This window comes from Lepisosteus oculatus, chromosome 13 (assembly GCF_040954835.1).
Source record: "Lepisosteus oculatus isolate fLepOcu1 chromosome 13, fLepOcu1.hap2, whole genome shotgun sequence".
NCBI classification, from domain to species: domain Eukaryota; kingdom Metazoa; phylum Chordata; class Actinopteri; order Semionotiformes; family Lepisosteidae; genus Lepisosteus; species Lepisosteus oculatus.
Window position 1 is genome coordinate 21,286,719 of NC_090708.1, and position 24,641 is coordinate 21,311,359.

Here is a 24,641-nt window from a genome sequence, read left to right on the forward strand (position 1 = left end):
GGCAGTGTCTCTCATACTGCAGTGCAGTGGCACATTATTGTATGCCATCCAGAATTTTTTGAGAAAACAGAGCACTTTGTTTAAGTGGACCTTACAGGAATTGAACCTACAGCCCTGGAGCTAGCACTGTGCTCCAACCTTCTAAGTTAACAGCTCTTCTCAAATGAATAGAGAGGTGTTACCGATGCTGAAGATCAGGGTACTGTGTTAACCCTCTTTGGGTTTCTCCTGTGATGAACTCTCTTCCTGTTCTGTGCCTGCTGATTAAAATAGAACAGAAAAAATGTGAGGTCATTCTTTCCAATACTTTCCATGCTTGGAGTACAAGATAAACAGAGGTAGGAAAGTATAATGAAGAGAGAGCCATGGAAGTAGAAAGATTTTAATTTTTCACAAGACAAGTAACTTACAAGAAGCTTGCAAAAATGATATAAAACAGAAAAAAGAGTCAAGTGTTTTCTTTTATAAATATTGCACAAAAATCACAAAACGCCTCACTCATTCTAAAATGTACAAATTGACCAATAGCAGAAGACATACTGTATTTAACTTAAAAAAGTCATGCATGCAACATCAACAGTTTCATTTTCACAAAAATATTTTTAAAAATGTATTAGATTTTCACCTTCTTGCCAAGAGATGCGTTCAAAGGCTACTAGTTATGCTAAACATCCATGTTTTATTGGATGGAAAATAACTCACTATTCATTTGACAAATGAAGTCCTGAGTTAATGTTTGTAACTTGCCCAACATACAGTATCTGAACTTTTTAAAAATCACTACCAAAACTTAAAATCCTGCCAAAATTAAAAATCACAACAAGTACCTTTTAAGCTATTTAAAGAAATTACAATTTTACAAATTCATTTTCCTTTAAAGTTATCCCACAAAAATAACACCTTTGGAATTGGCTCATTCTGTATGTCAGTTACCATGATGTCACATCCGGAGTTTTTGAATAGTCTTTTTTTCACCTGTAAAAAACATTCTTTCAATGTTATAGGTAGATTTATGCTATGTGTATTAAATAGTTTAACATAGCATGACTATGGTCTTAGTAATTGCCATACTCTATTAACACTGATTGATGAATAATAACTATTTTATACTTATTACTGTTATACAGTATACCACATTACCAGAACCCCTAATTACAGGTTGGTCCACTAACAAAGGCAATAGTATCAGCAACTTATGTACAAAGAGACAGATAACCATTCAGTAGTCCTCTCATAAAAAGGGAAATCTACCATCAGCTGTTTTGACTCAGTGCTTCTTGGCAAAATTAACTAAATTCCATTTCCTTTTGGCGTTTTTTGTATCCACAATCACTGTCTGTAGCCCTTGTCTGAATGGACACGTTAGCCAGGTCTGATGTTACATTCAGGCACACCCTAGAGGTACGTGTGTTAACAGTCATGTCAGCTCTTGTGAGATAGTTTACATTGGGCTTCTTGCCCATAGCAAAGCACATTAAGGAAAATGGTCTGCCATTATTTCACAGTCCCCAAGAATCATGGGATTTATAGTGTGCTGGGCCATTTCCACTAAATTTGGACACGGTAAGTTGCTTGGAAACATTATATTCTCTCATATTTTATGAGACTGGGCAGAACAGTAATAGATTGTGAGGTACTGTATGTTTTCAAGGGGCTAACACTCATTCTGAATATAGAGTACTCTATTCCTTTCATCTCAGGCAGCACCAGCACTTCAGCTGACTACTAGGATTACAGAATTAATGCTACAGTACATTATAATGCAAATATAATAAAAGGAGGAATGTTAGTCTTAGACCCTTTGTTCGCATAAGTTTCAGTAACCTTTGAAGTTTGTATTGCAAAAGATGGGCCTTAAAATACCTTATATGTGCAAATGTTTTTTCTACTCATACTGCAGCACTAGTGATCATTAAAGTAGGATAAGAATCTGCAATGCAATGTAAACAAAGTCTGGTGGTATGTTTCACTGCTGAGAGCTGGAACGACGTGGCTAAACCTGAAATCTAAAACCAAGAGATCATTTCTTGCCTGTCGTTGGCAAAAGACTATTTTTTTCTCTGCTGTTAAAGATATTTAAGGTAGCCAATGTTCTCCTATAAGGAATACAACTCCTTATATTGTGCTTCTAAAGGAAAACAAGGTTTTCAGCCGACCTGTAGAAACAGAAAACACTTTGCACTACCTGAGTTGAGCAGAGCTGCCAAGCTGCCCGGTACTATTCTGCAACTTCCGTGCCCAATGTACTGACATGACAACTGTAGAGATTAATTTGGAGCACCATATGGTGCGCAAGTAGATCATTGGTAGACATATCAGTGTCGCTGAGCCAAGAGCACTGTGTGAACGGAGCAGACTCAGGGTGGCACACTACATTCATTTTACAATCAGCTATAAAAAAGACTAGCTGCTTCTGGAGGAAACAATAAGAATTCAATGGCATTCTTTAGTTTTCATGGGCTTGACTACCACAAAATAAAACATTTACACACAGAGTCAATGGTAACATGAGACGTTCTGAAAATGTGGATCTTTTCTTAACTAGAGTATTCTGTTCAGTCACTGGTTTGCAATGTTGTTAAGTTAAAAAAACATGCAACATAACAAATATCATTGAAAAAGGAACAGTTTAAAATACAGTTCTAAAATCTATAGAATAATCAATATAATCAATATATTGATTTTATTTTTTTATTTTATATTTTATTTTATATTTTTATTTTTTTAGCATTACATTCCATTTCAAATTCAAATCCCCTGTTTTGTGTCTGAGAACAAGATTAGGGGTTTTACCTCAGTTACCTGCATTTAAAGGAACACAGGGTACTTTTTTTCTATTCAGAACTTTCGTGTTACTTAAAAGGACCTACTGTACCTTATTTTTGTGCACATATTTAAATGTTATCATCACAGATTTCATTCAAATTGCAGCATTATTCAGACATTCTACAAGTTCTATTATTTATTTTATTTTTTTAAGTAAAGGGGCTGAGGTGATTAATAATGCCTGAGATATGTTGAGGAAGTGCTGTAACAGGGCAACTACAGTGCCTTTTCTTCGTCAGCGGGCCTAGTATTAGGTGACAAAATTGCCATTAAACATGAATAGAAGCTTTGCATTCTGGGATGTTTTAAAAATGAGACTTCTAATAAACATTTCCATTAACATAATTTATCATACGAAAACAAAAATGGGTATGTATTCATGACTGGTATCAGAGCCTGTAAATTCCCCCATGATACAAATTAAGGCTAAGATGATATACACAAAAACTCATTTGATCTTTTAATTTATTCCCATGCAAACCATGAAACAATTAACCACTTATAGAAGCTCATTGGTTAAGATAAATCAGATTATTCATGCTGTAAAATGGAGCTTAGTTCTTTCCTCATCAATACATTAGTCATTTTAGAGAACAAATGCGCTTGGAAAACAGTCTTCAGCATTTGATAAAAGGCTTCTTGATTTTCAATTTAAAAAAACTGGCATCTTCACTGACATAGAATAGTTTGAAAATTCAGCTTGTACATTATTAACAGCATTTACATTTGAAGACAATATTATAAATATTTTAAACTGGACAAACAGGCCACACAACACCCCAAATACAATGTGTTTTGCACAGGAAGTGACTACTGTGGTTTTGGGGTTCCAGATGTTTGAAGAGGCAGAGCTGAGATGCAGAATGTTTGCACCCATGTACGCAATATCACAAGTTAAGAATTTGATCCTGAGCTGCTGACTTCGGACAATTAATCTGTAGAAGCTCCAGATTTGTATTATATGTCTGCTGCTGTATGCACACATTCACATCCAGTGTAAGTCATAAATCCATGCATCTACACATGTGTTCTTTGCACATAAACAAAAATCAATAGTCAAATATGGTGTCCTTGGAGCTCTGAGTCAAAGATTTTAAACATCAAGAGCTTGAAAGGTCTTGAAAAAATGTAACAGAGTACAAAAAATGATAAAGCATATACACCTTACAAATAATTGGGGAAAAAAAGGAGTTGAATGGAAGTGGAGATATTATAAGACAATGTTGTGGAGTTTAATATTACGTTTCGTTTGGGCAAAATGAGTGTCTTGAAAGCTGAAAAATAGGTCCTTTTCTCTAAACACCAGGACTTCATACCTGAGGGGCAGCACTGTTGAAGTCTCAAAAGCTTGAAAGACCACAAAAGAAAAGATCTTAGGCAGAGGCAAAAGGAGTAAAATGATCTGGGAGGCAGAACAGTCCTGACATGTACTGTGGTGGCCACCTTGCCTTCAGCAGAAGCATATCATTGCCATATCACAACTTCCCTGGAGCACTGCAAAGATGAATACAAGACAAAAAACACAAAACAGAGAAATCCGTTATCATTTTGCATTTATTCATCGCAAAGATCCAATAATCACACTTGTCGTTTCCTGAATCTTTCATAGGAATCCCCCCTCTAAATAAGATGTGTAGGATCGCCTGTTTCTTCAGAACACTATATTTCAGTTCCTTTCATTTCAAGTTGATCTCTACAAATAATACCTCCGAAATACTAGAACTGTTTGAAAGGGAGATAAGCTTCACAAAAGGTGCTCTGTTTATATACAGCACATTCCTTTCATTATATCATTCAGATTTTGCCAAATAAAAACACCCTCTCCTTTACAGAGATCTCAAGTCAGAGCGTCATGAGGCACTGATTTTTGACAGGAGCTCTCAGACTACTCTGTCTCTCATCTGCTCCAGCATTTAGGCTAAAGTTTGCAGCTGGCCTTTTGTGCCTTGAAAGACTGCCCTTCCTTCCAAACCAGTGCTGACAAAAACAAACTTTGAATGCAGGGATTTCAGCTTGTGGTGATATTGAGAATGTTTCCTTTCTCCACTGTGCCTTTTGAGTCACTCAGTGAATACAGTATACAGTATATACACAAGAAATCACCCTCAATACTGGCACAGTGTCCTCCAATATGCAATAAATGTTATGCATGGCTGAGTCATTCTTTCATTATTGGCTTATCATGTGTAAGATTCTAGCTCTCAGAAACCCCCAAAATACAAATACTTGATTTTTTTAAATGTTTTTTTATTATTTCACTAATACCACAACAGCAAAAGAAGCCATAAAAGATGAAGAAAAAATTCTCTCAGATAAAAATAGGAAACGTCAGGTGATGAAAAGGAAGTGGCACAAAAAATATTTACCTCAGGAGTTCATCAAAGAAGAAATAAAACAACATGTCTTGACATGAGCAACATGAACAAAACCACAAAGGAGGAAGGAGTGTTACGTGTACTAGAAGCATTTCATCCATCCATTTTTAAACTACTTCAAACCTGTGAAACCTGTCCCAGCAAGCAACGGGTGCAAGGACGGGACACCACGTCATCGCTCACTATACACACGCACTTACACCAGGGCCAATTTTCCCAGAAATCCATTAACCTCCCAGTGTGTCTTTGGACTGTGGGAGGAAACTGGAGCACCAGGAAGAAACCCACACAAACGCAGGGAGAATTTACAAACTCCAGGCAGATAACACCCTTGAATGCCACAGCGCTGCAAGGCAGCAATGCTAGCCACCATGGCACCCACTAGAAGCACTTCAGATAAACCAAATTCCAGGGCTAGATGGTGTTCTACCACTTGCACTTTAAGAAACAAGAGAAGACATTGATAGGTCATTAATACAGCTCTCCCAACAGCCACTTAACATAGACATAACACCCACTATTAGACAAGTGCTAATGTAGTGCCCATCCATAAAAAACAAGACAAAACTGAATTAAGTAAATATAGTCCAATCCTATGGAACCAACAATTAGAACTCAACCAGTGAGTCATCTGTATGGCAATAGGATTCTAGGAGATAGTCACTATGGATTAATAAAAGCAGAGTTTTCTTAACAAATTTGATAGTATCCATAAAAACGTAACAGCCAAATGTGATACAAACAGATAAATTCATGTGCTGTATTTTAAAACTTTCAGTAGGCTTTACTACTGAATACTCAAATTTCAGGCAATAGGAATTCAAGGAAATACAGACATTGAAACTAAGAACTGTTTTTTGAATAGATAACAAACAGTACAGCAGTGGATGGTCAAACTGAGATTTCCTTAGTGGAATAGCACAGAGTAGTCTTCAAATCTTATCCAAAACACAGATACAAAAATATGAGGATTAGCAAACACTGTAGAAGCTTTAAAAGAAAATCGATGCAGATAGCAAAACCAGGAGCTGTACTGAATATTATAAGGGACACATTGAGTTTGAAGAATGAAAGTATAAAAACAAAAATATTTAATTTCAAGGTTTTTTATGCTGACACTTTACCTTCATTTTCTAAACACTGAGGAGAAGCAAAAAAACAAACAATATTGGGATATATATTTAAAAGTGTAGAATTTAAATAAAAAAGATGTTATGTTAAAATTGTACAATACAGTAATATGATCTCCTTTAGAATGTCAATTACTGTTTTGGTCAATGTATTATAAAAATATATTGTGAGGCTCGAAACAAATACAGTCCTTGGCTCAAAGAAATGTCTGTCCCACACTGACAAGCTAATAACTGCCTTTTAAATAAGACCTTTGAACTTTGATCAAATAAGACTGTGAGGAGACCTGATCCAAGAATTCAAAGTCCTCAAAGGAATTGACAAATCCATCCCAAATTTGTGTTTCAAACTCAAAAATGAAACACAAACCAGAGGATACCAGTGGAAACTATAGGGAAGCACACTTAAAATTGAAAACGGGAGATTTTTCTTTACACATAGGGTTGTGGGAGCAGTAAACTAGCCATCTGGTTATGTTATTGAAGCTGATATCCTGTCTTCTTTTAAGAAGTGGATGGATTAGACTTATTAGACTATTTAAAATAATGTTTGGTGAATTATTGAACTGCACCCTGAAAGCTGCCGCATTAATAATAAAGAAAGATATAATTTTAGACTGAAATTTGAAAAAATGAAGAATTGCAGGAGACCTTGTTCAGTCTTGTCTGGACAAATACCACCAAGACATACAGTACAAGCAGATACTGCCATCTTGAGACTCGGAGAGTCTATTACACTGCTTCAGGGTGACAACTGCCAAGATGCACTTCCAGCACAGTCATTGCTCACTGATTGCAGTATTCCCTCTATTCTTACAGGGCTGTAGAATCAGAAAGCTTCCACTCTCAGCCCTAAAAAACTTAACAATTAAGCTTATTATTGATATAGAATGATCAATTTAACACTTTTCAAAGATCTTCATCTCTTATTCTGGGCCACAGGGACTGAAGTTGTGCACCTGCACCGCTGTGCTGACATTTCAGGTATTGCTAAACCCTGATCTGTGCTCTGTAGTACAAAAAGTCATTTTTTAATTTTATAGTTGCGTAGGAAAGTGCAAATTATTCTAATTTGACTGTCCTGATTAGGTTTGATTTTGAAGGAGCACATTACCAATATACGAATATAATATTAAATAAAAACAATATATTTAAATATATTTTTTAAATCATCAATATCAATTAAAACATTGCATGCAACAAGTAGTATTTTCTGAAAATAGGTAAACATAGGAAGGATCTGAATACTTTTACAAGGCACTGTCAATGTATATTCACACAGAAAAAAAGTTTAGTCACATCAAAGGAAAAGCTAAAACAGAAAAGTTTAAGTTGGAATTCTATGTGGAATCCAAACTCTTCTCCAGTCTCCAAAAAAACTCCACTCACTTTCTGTAGAACTGAAATGTTTGAAATGCCTTTTTGTTCTGGAATCAGTCCAAGAGAAGAGCAATCAAATGTGTGGTGGAAATACAATACTGGGTGGTTTTAGACAAAGATACACTGCCAAAATGCTTTGATCTCATTAATTTTATCATGCTGCAAGTGTAATAAAATAAAAGCCATTATGGTTGACATCTCTGAAATATCTGAGAACAATGAGAAAAGTTATTTATTGCCATATCTGTCTATTGCATGCTACAACAGCTACAGCAACCAGCCCTGAATACATTATAGTTCTGAATTACAAGCGCAATAAATCTTTATTATGGTGGGTTTCACAGAAAGCCAAGAACAGATTCTAGAACACAATCCAATAACATCATCGTCTGAGGTAGGATCTCACTGAACTTTAAGAGAAATCAGCGTGAATCCCAGCAGATGCTTGAAGTTCAGTTCTGTGCAGAGAGAATGCAGAGAAAGAACTGGAAACTGATTAAATCCAATTTCTCACTAAAACCTAAAAGAAAACAGCATATTTTGTCCAAAATATTTAAAAGAAATGAAAATGTTTGAATTTTTTTTCTGGAATCTGTCCAGAGAAGAGCAACCAAAAAGAGCAAAGAGCATTCCAGGCCTTCAGGGAAAACCTACACAGACTGAAGAAGCAGAATATCTGAAGTCTTGAACAGAGGAGGATACAAGGGGACCTCATACAAATACTACCACTCTCAAAGTCATCGCAGTAGACTCAGAATGGACTTCAGAATCAAAAGTAAAACACAAACCAGAGGACACAGGAGGGAACTATGGAGTGCATTTAAAACTGAGAACAGGAGGCATTTCTTTAGCAAAATAGATATGAGAGTATGGAACGAGCTAACCAGCCGTGTTGACAAGGTGATGTCTTGGCTTTTTCAAGAAAGTGCTGGATGAGATATTTGGATTTATTTGATTAACTTGCCACATTACAAACAAAATCTATTTGGGTTTGATGTTAGATAAAGTTTAAACTGTAAACTTTATATGAGCATCAATACAGTTGACCTTTCTGAAAATGTTAATTTGAGTGGGTACACATTTGTGTCAGCTAGGATGTGTGACAAAGACTGGAAGCCTTTAGTCAATAGGGTGCACTTTATTAATCTATCCAATAGAGGGAGCATTTTCTTCATGTTTTCAGCTCAATTGCTCAAATCATTGTGCTTCGAAGAAAGGTTGAATTTTATTCAGAAATGAAACAAAAGGCTTTTTTAACAAAACTGTCTGCTTTGTGACTGGCAGACTGCAACGATAACTACCATGATGAGAGTGGCTACACCCTAACCTTTGCAGAAAGAGACCCCTTTCTGGTACTGTGTGTTTATTGACTAAGATAAATATGTATGAATCAATAAAGATCAAGAAGGAGATAGGATCTTTAAACCTAAACAACTGACAATTGGGCACATCAGTATTTTAAGCAAATGCAATGACAAAATATACCTAATCAATGACAAGATCTATAGAAAGCACACTCACTGAATGGTACTAATTTTACTTTCATTACTTGTTCTGTAGCTGTATACATTATGCATAAATCTAAGACAATGATTGGTTTGAAAAAAAATAAATTCTATTTTGAAAAAGAATTAAAGTAATTACAGAAAAACTAAAGCAGGAAGTTAATCTTTTCTGCACCTGTGTTTTGCGTGTTTGGTCCATTGTTGCTAAGGCAGAGACCCTGAGGCAGGTAACATTTCAGAATGCAAGAACAGACTTTGGCTTCAGATTTTCTGAACTCCCATGGCCACCCTGCAGCAAACCACCTGTCACTGCTCTGTCACTGTGAGCTCAGGGCCAAACAGTTCTCTAGTGCCCTATATGTGCTCACTCTAAATCTTTCCTTGCATTTCAGAGTGAAGTTGTGTTGCTGTTTGAGTGAAATACCCTGAAAGTGAAAAGAGACACCAGATAAGGTCTCTGATGAGCTCTCTGATATAAACAGTTCGGCCACCTTCTCAAGTACAGACATTGCTATGTTTTGTATTATGTTTTCACCAATTGCAATAGTGACCACAGTGAGATCTGTTAAAATCATTAAACAAGTTTATTCGGCTGCTAGTACTTACAGTAATTCAGCCAGGGATCTCATTCAGCCATTTCATTAAAGAACTCAGTCTATTGGCTGTGATAACATGGCTGCATGGCTTGTTCCATACACTGACAAATCTTAGTGTAAAGCATTTTGAATGACAAACCTTAAATCACTGTAGTTTTTAGGACTAAAATGGTTCAGTGCTTTTAGCCCATCAGTGTAGTGATTGTCATTTCAAAGACAGGAAAGTATCTGTCAGCAAGCTTTTTTTGCAATGTCATGACAATTCAGGAGTGAAGTCAACATAAACATCTCTGTGCTTACAGGTAATTTCTATGAACTTTTTGTTTTCGATCTTATGATCCACAAACAGAAACTAAGGGGAGGTGCTTAAACTGAGAATAGGAGGCACTTCTACACACAAAGAAGAGAATTATTAGCCATATACAATTTCTTGTATTAGGAGCTTGTCTTTTTCCATACCCAAACTTGCTCTCCATGAGGCACACAGACAGGGAGAGAAGCTTGGCGTCAGAGAGCAGGGTCAGCTATTTATATGGCACCCCTGAAGCAGTTGGGGTTAAGGGCCTTGCTCAGGGGCCCAATGGAGTAGAATTCCTCTGCCAGCCATGGGATACGAACCGGCAATCTTCCAGCCACAGGCGCAGACCCACCACACCGCCCATTAATTAACCTCTTTATCATTGTTATAAATGTTATAAATCAGAAAAGACAGGACTCTTAATACAGATCCTAGCTACTCCAAAAAGTTGATCATTCGTCCCTAATTGGAACTTTCTGTTTTCTGTTTTCATGAGGTGTACATTCTACACCTCATGCATAAAGGTGACTGGTATGAAGTGAGTCCCTTTACTTACAATGTGTCTATGTCTGAATGTACCTCATATCTGTCTACAAGAGCAAGAGCTTGTGCAATTCAGATATTAGAACAGATAGCTATAAATATACAATTCAGTCAGGTCAATGTGTAACAGGATAACAGAAAACAACCACCATTCTGCTCAATACAAACAAATTAATGCTTTTTGTTCAATTAATGCTCAATACAAAAATGCTACATTTATAAATACGCAGAAACAGTTTTGGTGTTCTACGTCAGCATGTGAATACTACACAAAAGCAGAATTGACTTGACACAAAGTGGATTTGGTGTTTTTGACACCAATCGTGTATAATATACAATAGCATTCTGCATGATTCTAGCTCCCAAAACAGGTAAAAGTAAGAGAGTACGAAATCCAATGGACACAAACCTTAAATTTTTAAACTAGGTGGCCATTTGACCATCAATACAGGGAGCTGTTTATGAGACCAGAAGAGAAGATGGTTTGGGCTGCCTCTCTGCAAATGAAACAAAATGCCCTTGCCTGTGACCTTGAACTACAGAGTGTGACTGAGTGCACCGGGGCCTGCCATTTAATCTTTAGCCCATGTTCGGTTTAACACTCCTCCATACACAAAGGGTTGGAAGAGAGCTGGTTTCCGTGGAAACAGAGCTGGCCCAAGGATCTCTGAGGTGTAGATTAATATTGTAGCAGCAGATACTGGGAAAGGAACAAATCTGTCTGACACAATGCTGAAATCCCTTTACCCTACACACAGTTTCACAGATTACATAGCTAATTGCCTGTCAGCACTATCATTTTTTCATGAAATTTGCTTTCTGGAGCTTTCTGTGTGACTGGCTAATTATATTCACTGATGTCCTTATTCTTTCCAGGCTATGTGGTTTCCTAATTACAGATCTCTCCAAGCAATAAATCTGTCTCTGCTTCATAAACATACTGGTTTTCACTCTTTTACAGAGGCAAGTCCAGCAAAGATGGTGTGATGTGGGTGCCATTTACATACAAATGATTATGGTTGAAAACAGATCTTTTAGTGTTAGTAAAGAGAGTGTATTTTCTGTTGCAAACTGAATTGCTTTACCAGTTGCAAATGCTAAGCTTTAGTCCTTCCTGCAAATTATTATTCTTTTCATACAGTACATTATTATTATTGTGTGTTATATATATTGGCTGATACACGTTGGCCTTTATACTGTACATTAAAAACACTCTTGTGGAAAGGAAGTAGTTAAAGCCAAACTTTGTAACAGGCATTTGTAGTGAATCAATTACAAAGCTCAAATTTGCACCCAGGGTAAGATTTTTCAATTGAGAACATTTAAAAGGTTTCATTTTTACTTGTCAGAACTTTTCAGGATTGCACTTGAAATTCTTTAAAATGATCATATCTCCTGCCTAGTTTACCAGCCTTCATTTTCTCTTTCACTCTAAAAGAAACCATTTATTCTGAGGCCATCAGCAAATGAGGCTCCTTAAAACGGTAGGGAAGACTACACAGAAGGACCCTCCCTGTTATACTGGGAAACCGCTCAGCTGTCAACAAATTTGGATTGTTTTTCTTCTGTGCTACAGTCACTTCCTGAGTATAATTCAACACAGCCCTTGTGGAAGGCTTGATCTTCAGCCCAAATGCTGTGTGGTTTTGTTTACATCCACGGCCGTACCTGGTGGTCTTCAAAATAAATACTTTGATCTGACATAGCTCGGGGCTCTGTCATCGAGTTTAGGCACTGAGCCCCTTGAGTCCTGTTATCCCTGGGTTTTCCTGGTTCCTATTTCCCATAGTGTGGCCTTGTTTAAATTCCTGACTTCTGTCGTGTTTTTGCACCAGATTATCCTTTGGCTTGCCCCCTCTCTGTATTAATTTGGCTTTGACCCTGCTTGTGATTATGACACATTCTTCTGGATTTGCCCTTAGTGCTCTGGACTGTTTACGTCTCCTCCACCCACTTTGACTCCCACTTGCTCGACCACAGACCTATATGCCCAGCCGGCTTCACAACCATCTCTGCCTGCTACACCACCGCACCACCGTGAGCTGAGCTTTCTCAGTTCTCCTGTCAGGGAGTCTCCAGTTAGCCACAGAATCATGTCTGTCTGCAGGTGTGGTTACTAGGCTCACCAGTCAGCAAGCTGCAAGTCCCCAGAGTGCACGTTCCCCGTGTCCTCCGGCCTCAGTAATGCGCAGCTCTGGGCATTCCTTGTGTGCTGCCTGTGGGCTCCCCAACTCCCACTTGGGTAGTTTGACATTACACCAATCACATAAAATAAGGTTGTGAATACCACTGTTTTAACTCCATCGTTTTATCTTACTCAGAAATTTAAAATGAATTAAAGGGGTATGAAGTGATTTATTATAATCAAGACTTTGCTGATGCTGTTCTTCCTAAACTGAATGTGAACCAGCAGATAATACAGCATCAGCAAAATGGTCCAGGGGCACTATTTGAAAAGAAAAAGAACTCTTGGCATGAGGTACGATAACCACAGACAGCAGTTTCCCTGTGGGTGAAGATGTACTAGAAGTTATTACAAGGCCCAGTCAACACAGGCTGACAGGAAGAATCTTGTGTAAATCTTGTTTGTGTCACTGGAGTGGAACATACTGGCGTTTTTTAATAGGTCTCAGGGCTCATACTGTATGTCCGACAATTGCATACCCTGTGAAACGAAGTAGAAATCAAGCCAGACTGCCATTTTCATACAGACTGGGAGAAGCTAACAGACTCACCTTGGGGTTTAAAATCAAACCTGGATTCATCTCCTTTATTTCTTTATAATTGCTCTTTATACTGGTGTGCATAACTCTCCCCCCACCCCACACTGCTGCTGTCTTCTCTATTCATTTGGAGCAGGATAAAAAGATCTCTTAACGTTGGTTCTGTTTCATTGCCAGGTCTGTTTGAGAAATAAGATAAGTTAATTGTACTATCCTCTCCTGTTGAGTCAGGTATTTTTGCAAAGGATCAGGTTTGGAAGTGTTGTGAAAATAAAAATCTGAAAACCAGAGCTCAGAAAAAACATCCTCGAGAGAAAAATACTCCCTGACAGTTGAAGCCTGCAGATATTTATCAGACTGGGTGATACCCCTTATTTAAAAAAAAGGCGAAGTAAAAAGTGGAGTCTGAAACGTCAATAGTGATATGTTTAAATCTGTCCCTTTAAGATTACCATGGCGGACAAATCAAATTAACCCCATATAAAGCATAATGGATTAAGCAAAAGTCATCAAAACAGCAGGTGGTCTGATGGTATGTGACAGATCAATCATTTTCGTGCAATTAGGGACTTAAAATAGAAGAACACAAGCAGTGCAGTTTCCCCTAGGACCTTGGCTTCAATCTAATAGAAAGCACTTACAAGCCTGTCCTGGCAGACTCTGACAGCTAAAGGTCCATCTGTCTCACAGTAGAATTACCTGAACATGACAGCAATGGAAGACAAAAGACAGGCCAAGAAAATGGAGTGGATCCACACTGCAATAAATGCAGCACAAAAGAATCTCTGTCTAGGCCACATTTAAGGAGAAAGAAGAACAACTCAGGGATAAAAGGAGTTCGAAATTTGAATGTCTGAGACACAAGGATTGCATGAAAGGCTGCGATGACCTTCTGATTGGAAATCACCTGATCCATTTGAAAAATAAAAGTATATCTCCAAGTACTTCAACACACAAAGTAGTCACATTTACGCCTTTTCAGGAAAAGGCAGTCCCTTAAGCCTCAGAATGTATCTAATTGCTCTTCTCTGAACTGATTCAGTGTTTCTAAGTTTTGTGTCTGGTGAGGATCTACAGTACCAGATTCCTGGCTCCATCACTATTTCGATCTTCGCTATTGCAGAATTACAATTCTGTCGCTCCACCAGACCAGACTGATGTTCTTCAAGACAGTGTTTGGAATTTACTAACACAAAGTAATAAACACTGTGCACAAGGCCAATGTCTGGATTCCAAGTTTTGATTGCTCTCTGTGCTCCTCTACAGAAAACAACCATTCAGCTCATTCATTCTGATTCTAATGCACCCAGTCACTGAACAGCAAATTGCAAACCACCAGAGTCAAAATCACATCTGAAATATACAAGATGTGTGCAGCCTATTCAAATCTGGGACATGACAAGCTGACAAGACACCCAGGGTATTGATGGCAGGTTTGGGCAAAGAAATTCCAAAGGGATCTCTCCTTCATTTCTTCAGGAATAATTTCAATGCTAATTGATTACTTAAATAACCAGCTTTCCTTCTTCCTAATGGGGTCAAAGTTATTTTAAAACTGGATTTCAATCCTCACAGAGAGCAGAAGTGTTCTATTTATGGCACAGGCTCAACATTTAACACAAATAAGAGAGAGTGGAAGATGACAGTTTTAATTTCCAATGAAAACACTTAATTTACTAATACGGTGAAAGATTGTAAGTTCGAATTGATCTTTTATTACATTAAGTAGAAAAACGTAGGTCATGACTCCAATAAAACATACAATACAATGACTTCAGAAAGCCCAAAGAGACAGTGAATCAGTGGCTTGCACTGATTACTTTCCACTAGAAGTAGTCTTCTCAGACACAGGAGCAGAAAGGATTTCTGCTGTCATTGCACTCAGTCCTACATGTCAATATCCTCACATTTCAATCCTCCTCACTTCCATTCCTGTGAACAATTACAAAGTAAAACAACCTCAAATAAATGTGGCTATTTTATGTTTTCCCAAAGTCGAGCAGGACAGAATATAAAATATACCCTATGTATTTTAATCTAAAAATAGAGTGTTCTGAATGTACAAAATGCCGACAAACAACTGCACGAAAATAATAACCTTCTTTCACAGAGTAAACTTTTATTACAGTATATACTTTTCTGCAGTTATTCACATTCTGTCAGACGGATTTATTAAAATTACATAATATTCTCAATTTTACATTTCTGCAGGTTTGTTTCTCTAAGGTGTTCCAGTGTAACACTATATGTAAGTACCTTAGACACTTGTAAGCAGCATTTGGGAAAAGACTAGTGAGGTGAAGTGTTAAATATTCTGCAATATGCTGATGTCAGCTTACATTATTTTCTGCTTTTCCCTGGACACCTCACTACTAAAGACAGGCGCCAGCTGGTTAGCCTTCGAAAACCTGTCAACACTCAGGCAGTGCATCGTAATTTAGGACTATAGAGTAAGCACAATTAGAAATGATGTGCAGCAAAACAGCCAGAACATCCTGTATATGAAACTATCATATAAACTTTAAGTATAAACTTAATTGTTAAATTTCCTCTCAGAGCAAAATAAAAAAATTGTTATTTTTGCCTAATATCTCAAGTGCATAGTACAAGTCAAGCATTTTACTGACAGTGTATTGTCTGAAAGCAGGGACTGATGGTTTGAAGCACAGGAAGTAAATTAGAAATTCTCTAAACACTCTCTTATTAATTAAAGCGTTATTAAAACAAAAAGACATGGTTTCAATTCTGTAATACCAAAAGAAGAAAGAACAGGCTTTATGTTTGCTGAGACTATGTAGGGCCTTGCTAATGTCATAATGTAGAATTCTGACATAAACTGTACAGTGTATACATGAAACTTCAATATCATAAAAACATAATTAGCAAGCGGCATCACAAGTGATTTAACTACTAAAGGGACTTAATGCTACCTTTGAGCCTGGGCTAAGTCACAAGACTGTGACCAGGATTCTCCACTAGTGGAATACAATTGGACAAACACCTCCAAAGGCTTTCTTTAGTAATGGACATTAGTTGTCCTTGGTTCTCTCAAGTCTCAGAGACCGCCTTCGCCCCCTAGACACTTGCAGGAAGTGTTGTCTGTGAGGTATGCAGCTCTGCTTCGATCAGTGCTGAACCTCTGGTACAGGGAGGAGTTACCTGTGATGTGTTAAAAGGAATGGCTCAAAGATGGGCGGACTGAAGAGTCAACTTGCACTTCCTCATTCTTCCCTGTGTGCAGCTGTGGAGTTTGTAGCTGTGAGTCAAGATGTAAATAACACAACTGGCTACTCCATAAGCGGTGAGTATAACCGAAATAACTGGTGATTCTACGTTGTTAAAATATTTCACATACAAAAATGTTGTTCAGTGGTAACCCAAAGATTTAAAATTGTGTAATTCTGTGTCCAAACCACATGCAGGATATATTCTTCTGGCATCTCCATGTACAGAGAGAGAATCATATGCTACGGTTGTGAAATGATTTTGCTGGATTAGAAGGAGGCTAAACTGTCACACGTTTCTCATACCATGGAAAACAGATGTTCAGTTACCAAAAAAATCAATGTTTTGAAGTACAACTCACCTGCTTCAGTTCTACATTCTTCTATTCTGCTCTTCCTTCTTCTCTTCCAGCAAAACATACCCATGAGGTCCATCTACATTTGCCACAGACCTGCGGTGTCTCCTAGACTTCTCCACCTGCCCCTTTGCACTGTCCTCTCCGAATTGCCCAGTCCTGTGCTGCTGGCCATTGCTGATCTCAGAATAGGCATTTTTGGAGATGGGAAGGTATGTGGGTCTGTGTGGCTGACCTGCGCTCATTTCACTATGAAAGATGGATCTGGATTTCTCTGAACAGGGACTTCTGTAAGTTTCTAAAACAAGTTCATCGGAGCTGTTAGTTGTGACAAGTCCTATTTCTAATTCACCAGCGTCCCATGGAAAAGGTGCTTCTTGAACACTGCAATCATCCTGTGGCATGGTGGCTGTATCATTCTCTCCATTTTTGATACTATGGTGGTAACATGGACTGTCAAGGGATTTTCCCTTCTTTGCATTGCAAGCACCTAGGCTTTTCTTGGGTTTTAGAAACCTGTGGTTCTGTTCATTGTCCTTCTCTGAGCTTGAGTCTTTCATTTCTTTGCTACTTATGCATTCAACAAATTGAAGAAAGAAGGGCTCATTTTCCTGAAGCTCCTTGTCTTGACAATCACTAATCGTCAGGGCAGACATCTGGCCCACACATTTCTCCAGGAGGTTCATGAGGTTTACCTCATCCCCTTTTCTGGATGGGCTGCTGGGGGGTTCGAAAAATCCCAGTGGCAGTGAAGGACAGGTCCCTCTAATGTCAAGAGATATTGACTTGTGGAAGCCATCAGTTGCACAGTTGAGCACTTCTGTGGTTTTGACTTGTTCTATGAAAGATAAACAGGAGGCACACAAATGCAGATCCTTTGAGCTGTGCTTCAGGGAAATTTTGCAGGACTCACAGAGAGACTCCTTTTTAATAGCCAACAGGATTATAGCATTTGTACCTGAGCCTGGTGATGAAGCTATTTTTGTCTCCTTATTAAGGAAGTAAGACTGATCCTCACTGAAACATTTGAAACACCTACTATTAGTGGGAGTTTCAGACTTGCTTTCTCCATGCCCTTTAGTAATATTACATTCAGACAAAGCAGATGTTTTATCTTTATTAAGCATGGGGGGGACAACTCCAGAAATGGGAGTATAATTTTGCAAGCAGATAGGCCTTTCTTTGGCAGAATTCCTCCTCGAATCACAGTTATCTGTCCAATCCTGCTTCTCTGGCACTTTCTGTGTATCTGGAGAAATTGCCTTTACATTCAGACTCCCATTGCTTCCCCGTACCTCAGACCCACTACACACTGTTTCTGATGGGCTGAACTTTTCTGCTTTCTGTCTGAGCCAGTTAACAATCCCCATTGCCAAGGAAATTTCAGTGTCACAAAGCTTTAGCAGGCATTCCTTACCCTTCCAGTTGCTCTGTAGGAGTTCCTGGCTGATAATATCCAAAGCCAGAGGTGGAGCGAGGTTTTCTTCTGCACCGACATGAAAGCTATGCATAGACAGAGGAAGCTCACTGGAAAGACCTAAAATGCTTTCTGTTACGCTCATGTTGTCATCAAAGATTGGAGTCATCCCTGACTCATTGGGGTCATAGAACAGCTCATACAGTGCGTCACCACTGTAGCTATCTCTTGGAAACCTGGTGGAGCTGCAAGGTGTTAGAGAACCCTTGCTATTATCCTCTTGTCCTGGGCTGAGTGAATCATAGTAGCCTTCATCACTCGTGGAGATGGATTCCTGGTTGTCGCTCTTTGGTGTTGCCATATCAGCATTCATATCCACCTGCTCCTGCTCAGACGGAGTAGGAAGGCTAGCAGGGGACGACACATTTGGTTTTTCACTTGCTGATTTAGTGGGAGTGGATTTCATTGGGTTCGGCTTCCTACCTTCAATCCTACGGTTCTGGTGCAACAGGAAGGCGTTGCCCATGCTGCCCCACTGTCCTAGGAAGTCCATGACCTCCGTTTGGGCAGGAGATGCCAGCTGCTCGATGCCTCCCTGGAATGACCCCCCCACTGGGCTCGGCTTCCTTGGTTCACAGATGTCTTTGTCGGGGTCCCTTCTCTGTTCCATCTCCAGGGGGACGTTCTGTTCATCATCAGCAAATATTTCCCCACAGCCTGTTTGGGAATCAAAGCTCTTTAGGGATGCCACGTCTTCACAAAGATTACTACAGCACTCATTAGACGAGTCTGATGGGGGGTCACTGTTGGGGTACTCCTGTGAAGCTGAGCACCCAGAAGAACACTCCTTATGCTTTTGGTGTCTTCTTGACCCTTTTGAGTTGACCTCTGCTCTGCTGCTCTCATGAGGCAAAGCACCCGGAGAGTTGGCTTTTTCGTGCTTGTTCCTCTTCATCCCAAATAGATCTCTGAACGCTTTCCTTGGCTTCCTCAATGAGATCCTCTTCTTGGGAATGGACTTGGCAATGGATGGCACAAAGGGCACTTGAGGCACAAAGTTCCTATAGTCGATTATTTGCCGTCCGCAACTGGAAGTGCTGCGGTTTTCTTGCAGCTCCCTGCTACCTTCAGCAGAGATTCCAAACCCAGAGAAACTGACACTGCTAACCAGCCTTCCTCTCCCCTGAGCAGAGAGGGTTAGTCCTCCCTCAGTGCTCCCTGCTTCTTGTGTTTCCTGCAGTCCCACTCCCGCCACGCAGTCATGGGTCTTGCTTTTCTTCACGGATCTTCCCTGGACCCAGTCCTGGGAGCATCCTTCAGGAGGATCTGCAGAGAAAGCGTCTTGTCCTGACCTGCTGCTGGCTGCACTGCTGGGCAAGGGGGTGCACAACAAGCCATGGTCATCCTCACCCAACTGGATGTCCACTATGGTGTTGATATGACCCTCAGGAACCGGTAGGCTGCTTCTTCTAAGGTTCTTTCTCAGCTCCATGGTGGCACCTCAATGGGTATTTCTGTAATGAAAAAAGAGCACAGCTGCTGTATTTGTGCACTTTTACACATATCATAATGACTTAACATCTTATGTCATGTCATTAACCAAACAGCTTTATATCATACAGTGTCATGGAAAGGCTGAGCCTACCGGCAAGCAACAAGCGCAAGGCAGGGTACACCGTGGACATGCAGGGCAAGTGCAAGACAATCATATATGGGGTAAATTTGGAGGCCACGGTAAAGGCTGAGGGGGGGAATTTGGCCCGGACACCGGGATAACCAGGATCTGTAATGACCACTGAGAGTCAGCACCTCAGTTTATCATCTCATCTGAAAGATGGCGCACACTACAGTATAATGTCCCTGCCACTATACCGGGACATTAGGACCAACACAGCCCGCAGGGTGGGTACTCCCCACTGATCCCACTAACACCACATCCAGCAGCAACCATAGCTTCCCAGGAGGTCCCCCAGGTTCAACCCTGCTTAGCTTCAGTGGGTAGCCAGTTGAGAGCTGCAGGGTGATATGGCTGCTAGCTCTTAACAGCTTATTTCCATTAATAATATTATACACTCCTCATTCTGATTATTAGTGCTTCTTAAACTTCAGGTACACAGGTTTGTAACATGAAAGTTTGTTTTGATGGAAAACCATTGAGATAATCCTAATAAAGAATTAAAAGGACTAATATAATAGTTTTTCGGTGATGGTGTGTCTACGGTAAAGAGAAGCACCCAACTGAAATCAGGAATATAATGTCAACTAAAACGATATTTTGTCTTTTGTTTGTAATTTACCACAATGGAAAGAAGCAAATGTAATTCTTTGAATACTTTATTTTTCCTAATAACTTTGTTAAAAAAAAAAACAGGATCAATTTCCAATTCCAACATGATCAATTTTGATTCACAAGTCAATATTGATTATGACTTGCATAGACACACATCCACTATTAGGGTAAATAACTCCTACATCACTGGTTTGTGAAATTTGTTGCTTCAGAGGAACATCTATTTTCTTACTCTTAGTAACACAGCTTGGTAATATGACAGTCACATGAATGCAATCCTATTTTAGTAACTACTTCATAGAGGTAGATGAGATGCTTGTACTAATTGGTTACTGTCTGCCAAATAGGCTAGATCGGCTGAATGGTATCTTATTATTTGGAACCTTATTATTTTTTATGTGTTTGTAAAGCTAACATTTCTTTGTATATAACAATATCGGAGTTGCACTCCATTGTACACAGCATAAAGTATAAATAAATATATTCAGACTAGATCTCAACCACTTAGATTAGAAAAACTCCAAACATTGAAACGTAAAATCTCAGCAAAAGCTGTTGCGCACCCCACTGAACCTTACAGGAAAGAATACACATTGAGGAATGTACAGTATTTCGGTATATTGTTGAAATGGTTTGTTAGAAAGCCTATAATACGCGCTGACTGGTAATTCTAAAGGTCGCTGCAAAATATCAACACGTCTTGAGTCATTTGTTCTTTCAAAGAATTTTCAAATGTGTCTGTTGGCCTTAGCTGATTTAGTCACGCATATGTTAACGCCCAGGAAAATGAGTACAAAACAATTAATTGAATAAATTGGATTATTTTTAAAAAGTATTTTCGTCTATTTTACACTCGCTTAAAATATTTAAAATCACGATCAGCTTCTCATCGTGGTACACTCCCCGACGTGATGTTGTTCTCGTGTTGGAAAAGATTATGAAAAGAGTATGAATTCCACAATCAGCACTTCGGCCAGTTCCCCCGCCTCCGGCTCTCACACTTTCGCATTCAGAGCACATCTCTGCAGCCCCTGAACAGGCACCGTTCAGGGCGACTCTCGTTACCAATAAATATGGCGAAAATGAAAAAGAAATACATTCTTTACTTACTAAAAACAGGTCAGGAATAATTAGAAACAATCTTAACACTTAAGGGGTCTACGTCATATATGAATAATACATTATTCTCAAGGCAACAACACATTGTTTTAAACACCGGCTACCCATAAATTGCGGTACTGTCAAACAGGCATACTGTACCGTAGACTGTGTGGCATGCCATTACAAATTAATTATTGAAGCCATACGTATACCCATTACAATTTTGGATAAGGAAAATGGTTTAAGACGTTGTCGCAGTTACAGTGCTTTCCCCAAATCCAGCGCTTTCAAAACAACAGATGGTATAATTGAGAAAAACACCCTTTATTTTTTCCTATCATTTCAAGAAGATTTCCCTCTGGGTTTGTCTGTAAGGAATATCCCGCAAAATCATTAATAATACACGATGCCTGCATATAACAGCAGTAACAAGCAGAGATACGGTACCTCACTAATATAAATCAAGCAAACCGTTAAAAAAGCCGATATCCTAGGGTATGCTTACCTGTTTTTAAAGGATGTGATTCTGGGGCACCATTGTAAACCTGAACTGGTTACTATAGAGATGGTTCTCCTCTCTCTCTCAGTCTGCACGGTGCACTTACAAGCTAGAGCACCATTCCAATGGCAGGAAACATCTTTCTTAACGTCTCCCAGTAACAAGGACGAACTTGCACTGGGGGAAAAAAGGGTTCAGAACAACACGTCAGGCGGGCCATTTAACCACGCAGACCCAAGGTTTTGTTTTTAAACTGACAAGGCTACCAATAATATTATATGTAGCTATACATTTATAATATTATGTTAACGCTGCTTAATGATCAATCCGCTATTGCACATAGTATTGTAGAATAAACAACATCGTAGTGCGGTTTGGTTACATTACAATGCTGATGACATACAGTAGGTTTCACCAATTTCATACATACGGTATATACTGTATACCGTGCGTGAACTGTACATCCGAGCTATGTAACTACCAGGTAATACCGTATCGTTTAACGCACATTTTCGTATAAAATATAGGGAAAAAACACCCCTTACCTGTTCCAATTTAAAAATGAATATAAAAATAGTTTTCCTTTAAAATCTAGGAAAAAGGAGTGGGGACAAAATGTAAGAAAACAAGCCGTACCTGTTTCAGCATCTTGTGAGAGCCGAATCCCGTGCCTGCCACTGGAATGCACTCGCTCTCATCTCTCGCAATACGAGGGGAATGGATATCCCAGCAACCACTGGCTCGGAATGCTAATAACGCAGCCAACCTGTTCATTAGTCCTGGAATGCGGGAGGCAAATTCACAGCAGCAACAGGATCGAAAGGCTGTTCGCACGTTCGTTTTGTAGGGATTCAGTGTGGCGTGCACAGCTCTGCTCCTGCCGCTCTTCCAGCATGACTGCGCGCATTTTACTTGTATTCCGTAAAAATAATGCTGGGGGAGGCGGGTCGCGTGGCGGTTAGCGCGAATGCATAGCACCTCTTGTGTTCTGGGTGCGAACTTTGTGTGTGGAGTTTGCACGGTCTCAGTGCATATGTTGTCTGGGTTTCCTGACTTCCTTCCACCTTGCAATTGGCATCTATAATTTACACACACACACTTCACCGCAAGAGCAGAAAGTAGCCTTGCCTTTTGCCCTGTGCTTGTGGCACTTTGCAAATGAAAACACAAAGGCACTCTTTCAATTTTGTATTGGTATTACAGTATTTTAAAAGGATTGTACCTTCAAACAACTTCGCGAATAATAGAAAATGACAAGTGCATGTCGAAACATTTTGCTGCATCACATTTCATGTCTACCAGACATTAGTTCCTGTTTCACCTACACTAATACCACTTGTTGTATGATGGATAATTGATAGATTTGCATTTATATCTGTTATTTTGAACATTGGTTTGTTTGCAAACTGAACAAGTACTGTAGCTTGTAGGTTTCCAAAGAAACAGTTTAACCTGTAAATTGGTTATAACCAGCTTCCCAAATAAACCATAACATCCACACTTTTTATTGAGTCAATGAGTCATGTTTATATACTGAGCATCAGAAATTCTCATTACTTATATCTGTAACAAATTCCAGAATGATCAGGGAAATTACTTACAATTTTAACAGGCGGACTGACATTTGACCTTTTAATTCAACTGTTTAATGTTTGTCCTGAATGAGGTTGATCTGGAGATCTGATCCCTGCTGTGGAGTGTTAGCCTGCTAGCACGTGGTCACTGCTGGAATCAATACAAGTTCATAGATCTGCAGCACATTCTTTGCACCAGATTGAAAACTGTCTGGTGGGGTGAACAGCGTAATGAATACGCCCCTGCGCATAACAGGGATGTTGGCTGCCCAGGCTGAGAAAGGTATTCTTTACCCCTGTTGAGCGATGTCGGAGACCTGGGTTTGATCCCATCTGGTGAGGGATGAACTGGGGTGCAGCATGAGAATGTTCATTGACCTGCAGAAACATTTTCACCAAAGGATGTGCCCACAGGATTATTGTTGTTGTTGTTGTTGTTGTTGTTGTTGTTGTGAATAATAATTTATTTTAAATAGCACCTTTAAAAGTTCAATCTCGAAAGTGCTTAATAGTTGGTGAAAAAAACAGAAAACGGAAAGCAGAGAGCAGAGGGCAGCAAGGCAGGAGGTCACAATGGAGCTTTTGTTGTGTCATCAGCGGGGCCTGTGCACCTAGCCGCTTCACAAGAGCTCCGGGAAAGCAGATAGCGGAGCCAGCCGCCATCACGAGGAGCACTTGTGACCGGGGAGTCACGCTGGTCCCCAAGCCTGTTCCCTGCTGCCTTTGCGCCTGCTGTGGTCTTTGATGCACTTCTAAAGCCGCCCTGATTGAAAGAGACGAATAAACTGAGCGCAAGCTTTCGGC

At 39.4% G+C, this 24,641-nt stretch overlaps 2 protein-coding genes across 2 annotated transcripts in view; both read right to left on the reverse strand.

Annotated features, from left to right (window-relative positions):
- arhgef4 (Rho guanine nucleotide exchange factor (GEF) 4) overlaps nt 1–260 on the reverse strand; it is a 143,153-nt gene extending 142,893 nt beyond the window's left edge. The window contains exon 1 of the mRNA XM_069197331.1: nt 183–260. The gene's annotated coding sequence lies outside the window, so the exon portion shown is untranslated. The remainder of the gene's footprint in view (nt 1–182) is intronic.
- Nucleotides 261–366: 106 nt separating this feature from the next.
- Nucleotides 367–24,509, reverse strand: amer3 (APC membrane recruitment protein 3). Its single transcript, XM_015361585.2, has 4 exons — nt 22,900–24,509; nt 22,270–22,440; nt 16,963–19,887; nt 367–4,320 (listed from the first exon to the last, which is right to left on the reverse strand). Exon 3 carries the CDS (start codon nt 19,863–19,865, stop codon nt 16,974–16,976), a length of 2,892 nt encoding a protein of 963 aa, XP_015217071.2. The 5' UTR covers nt 19,866–19,887; nt 22,270–22,440; nt 22,900–24,509; the 3' UTR covers nt 367–4,320; nt 16,963–16,973.
- Nucleotides 24,510–24,641: the final 132 nt, after the last annotated feature.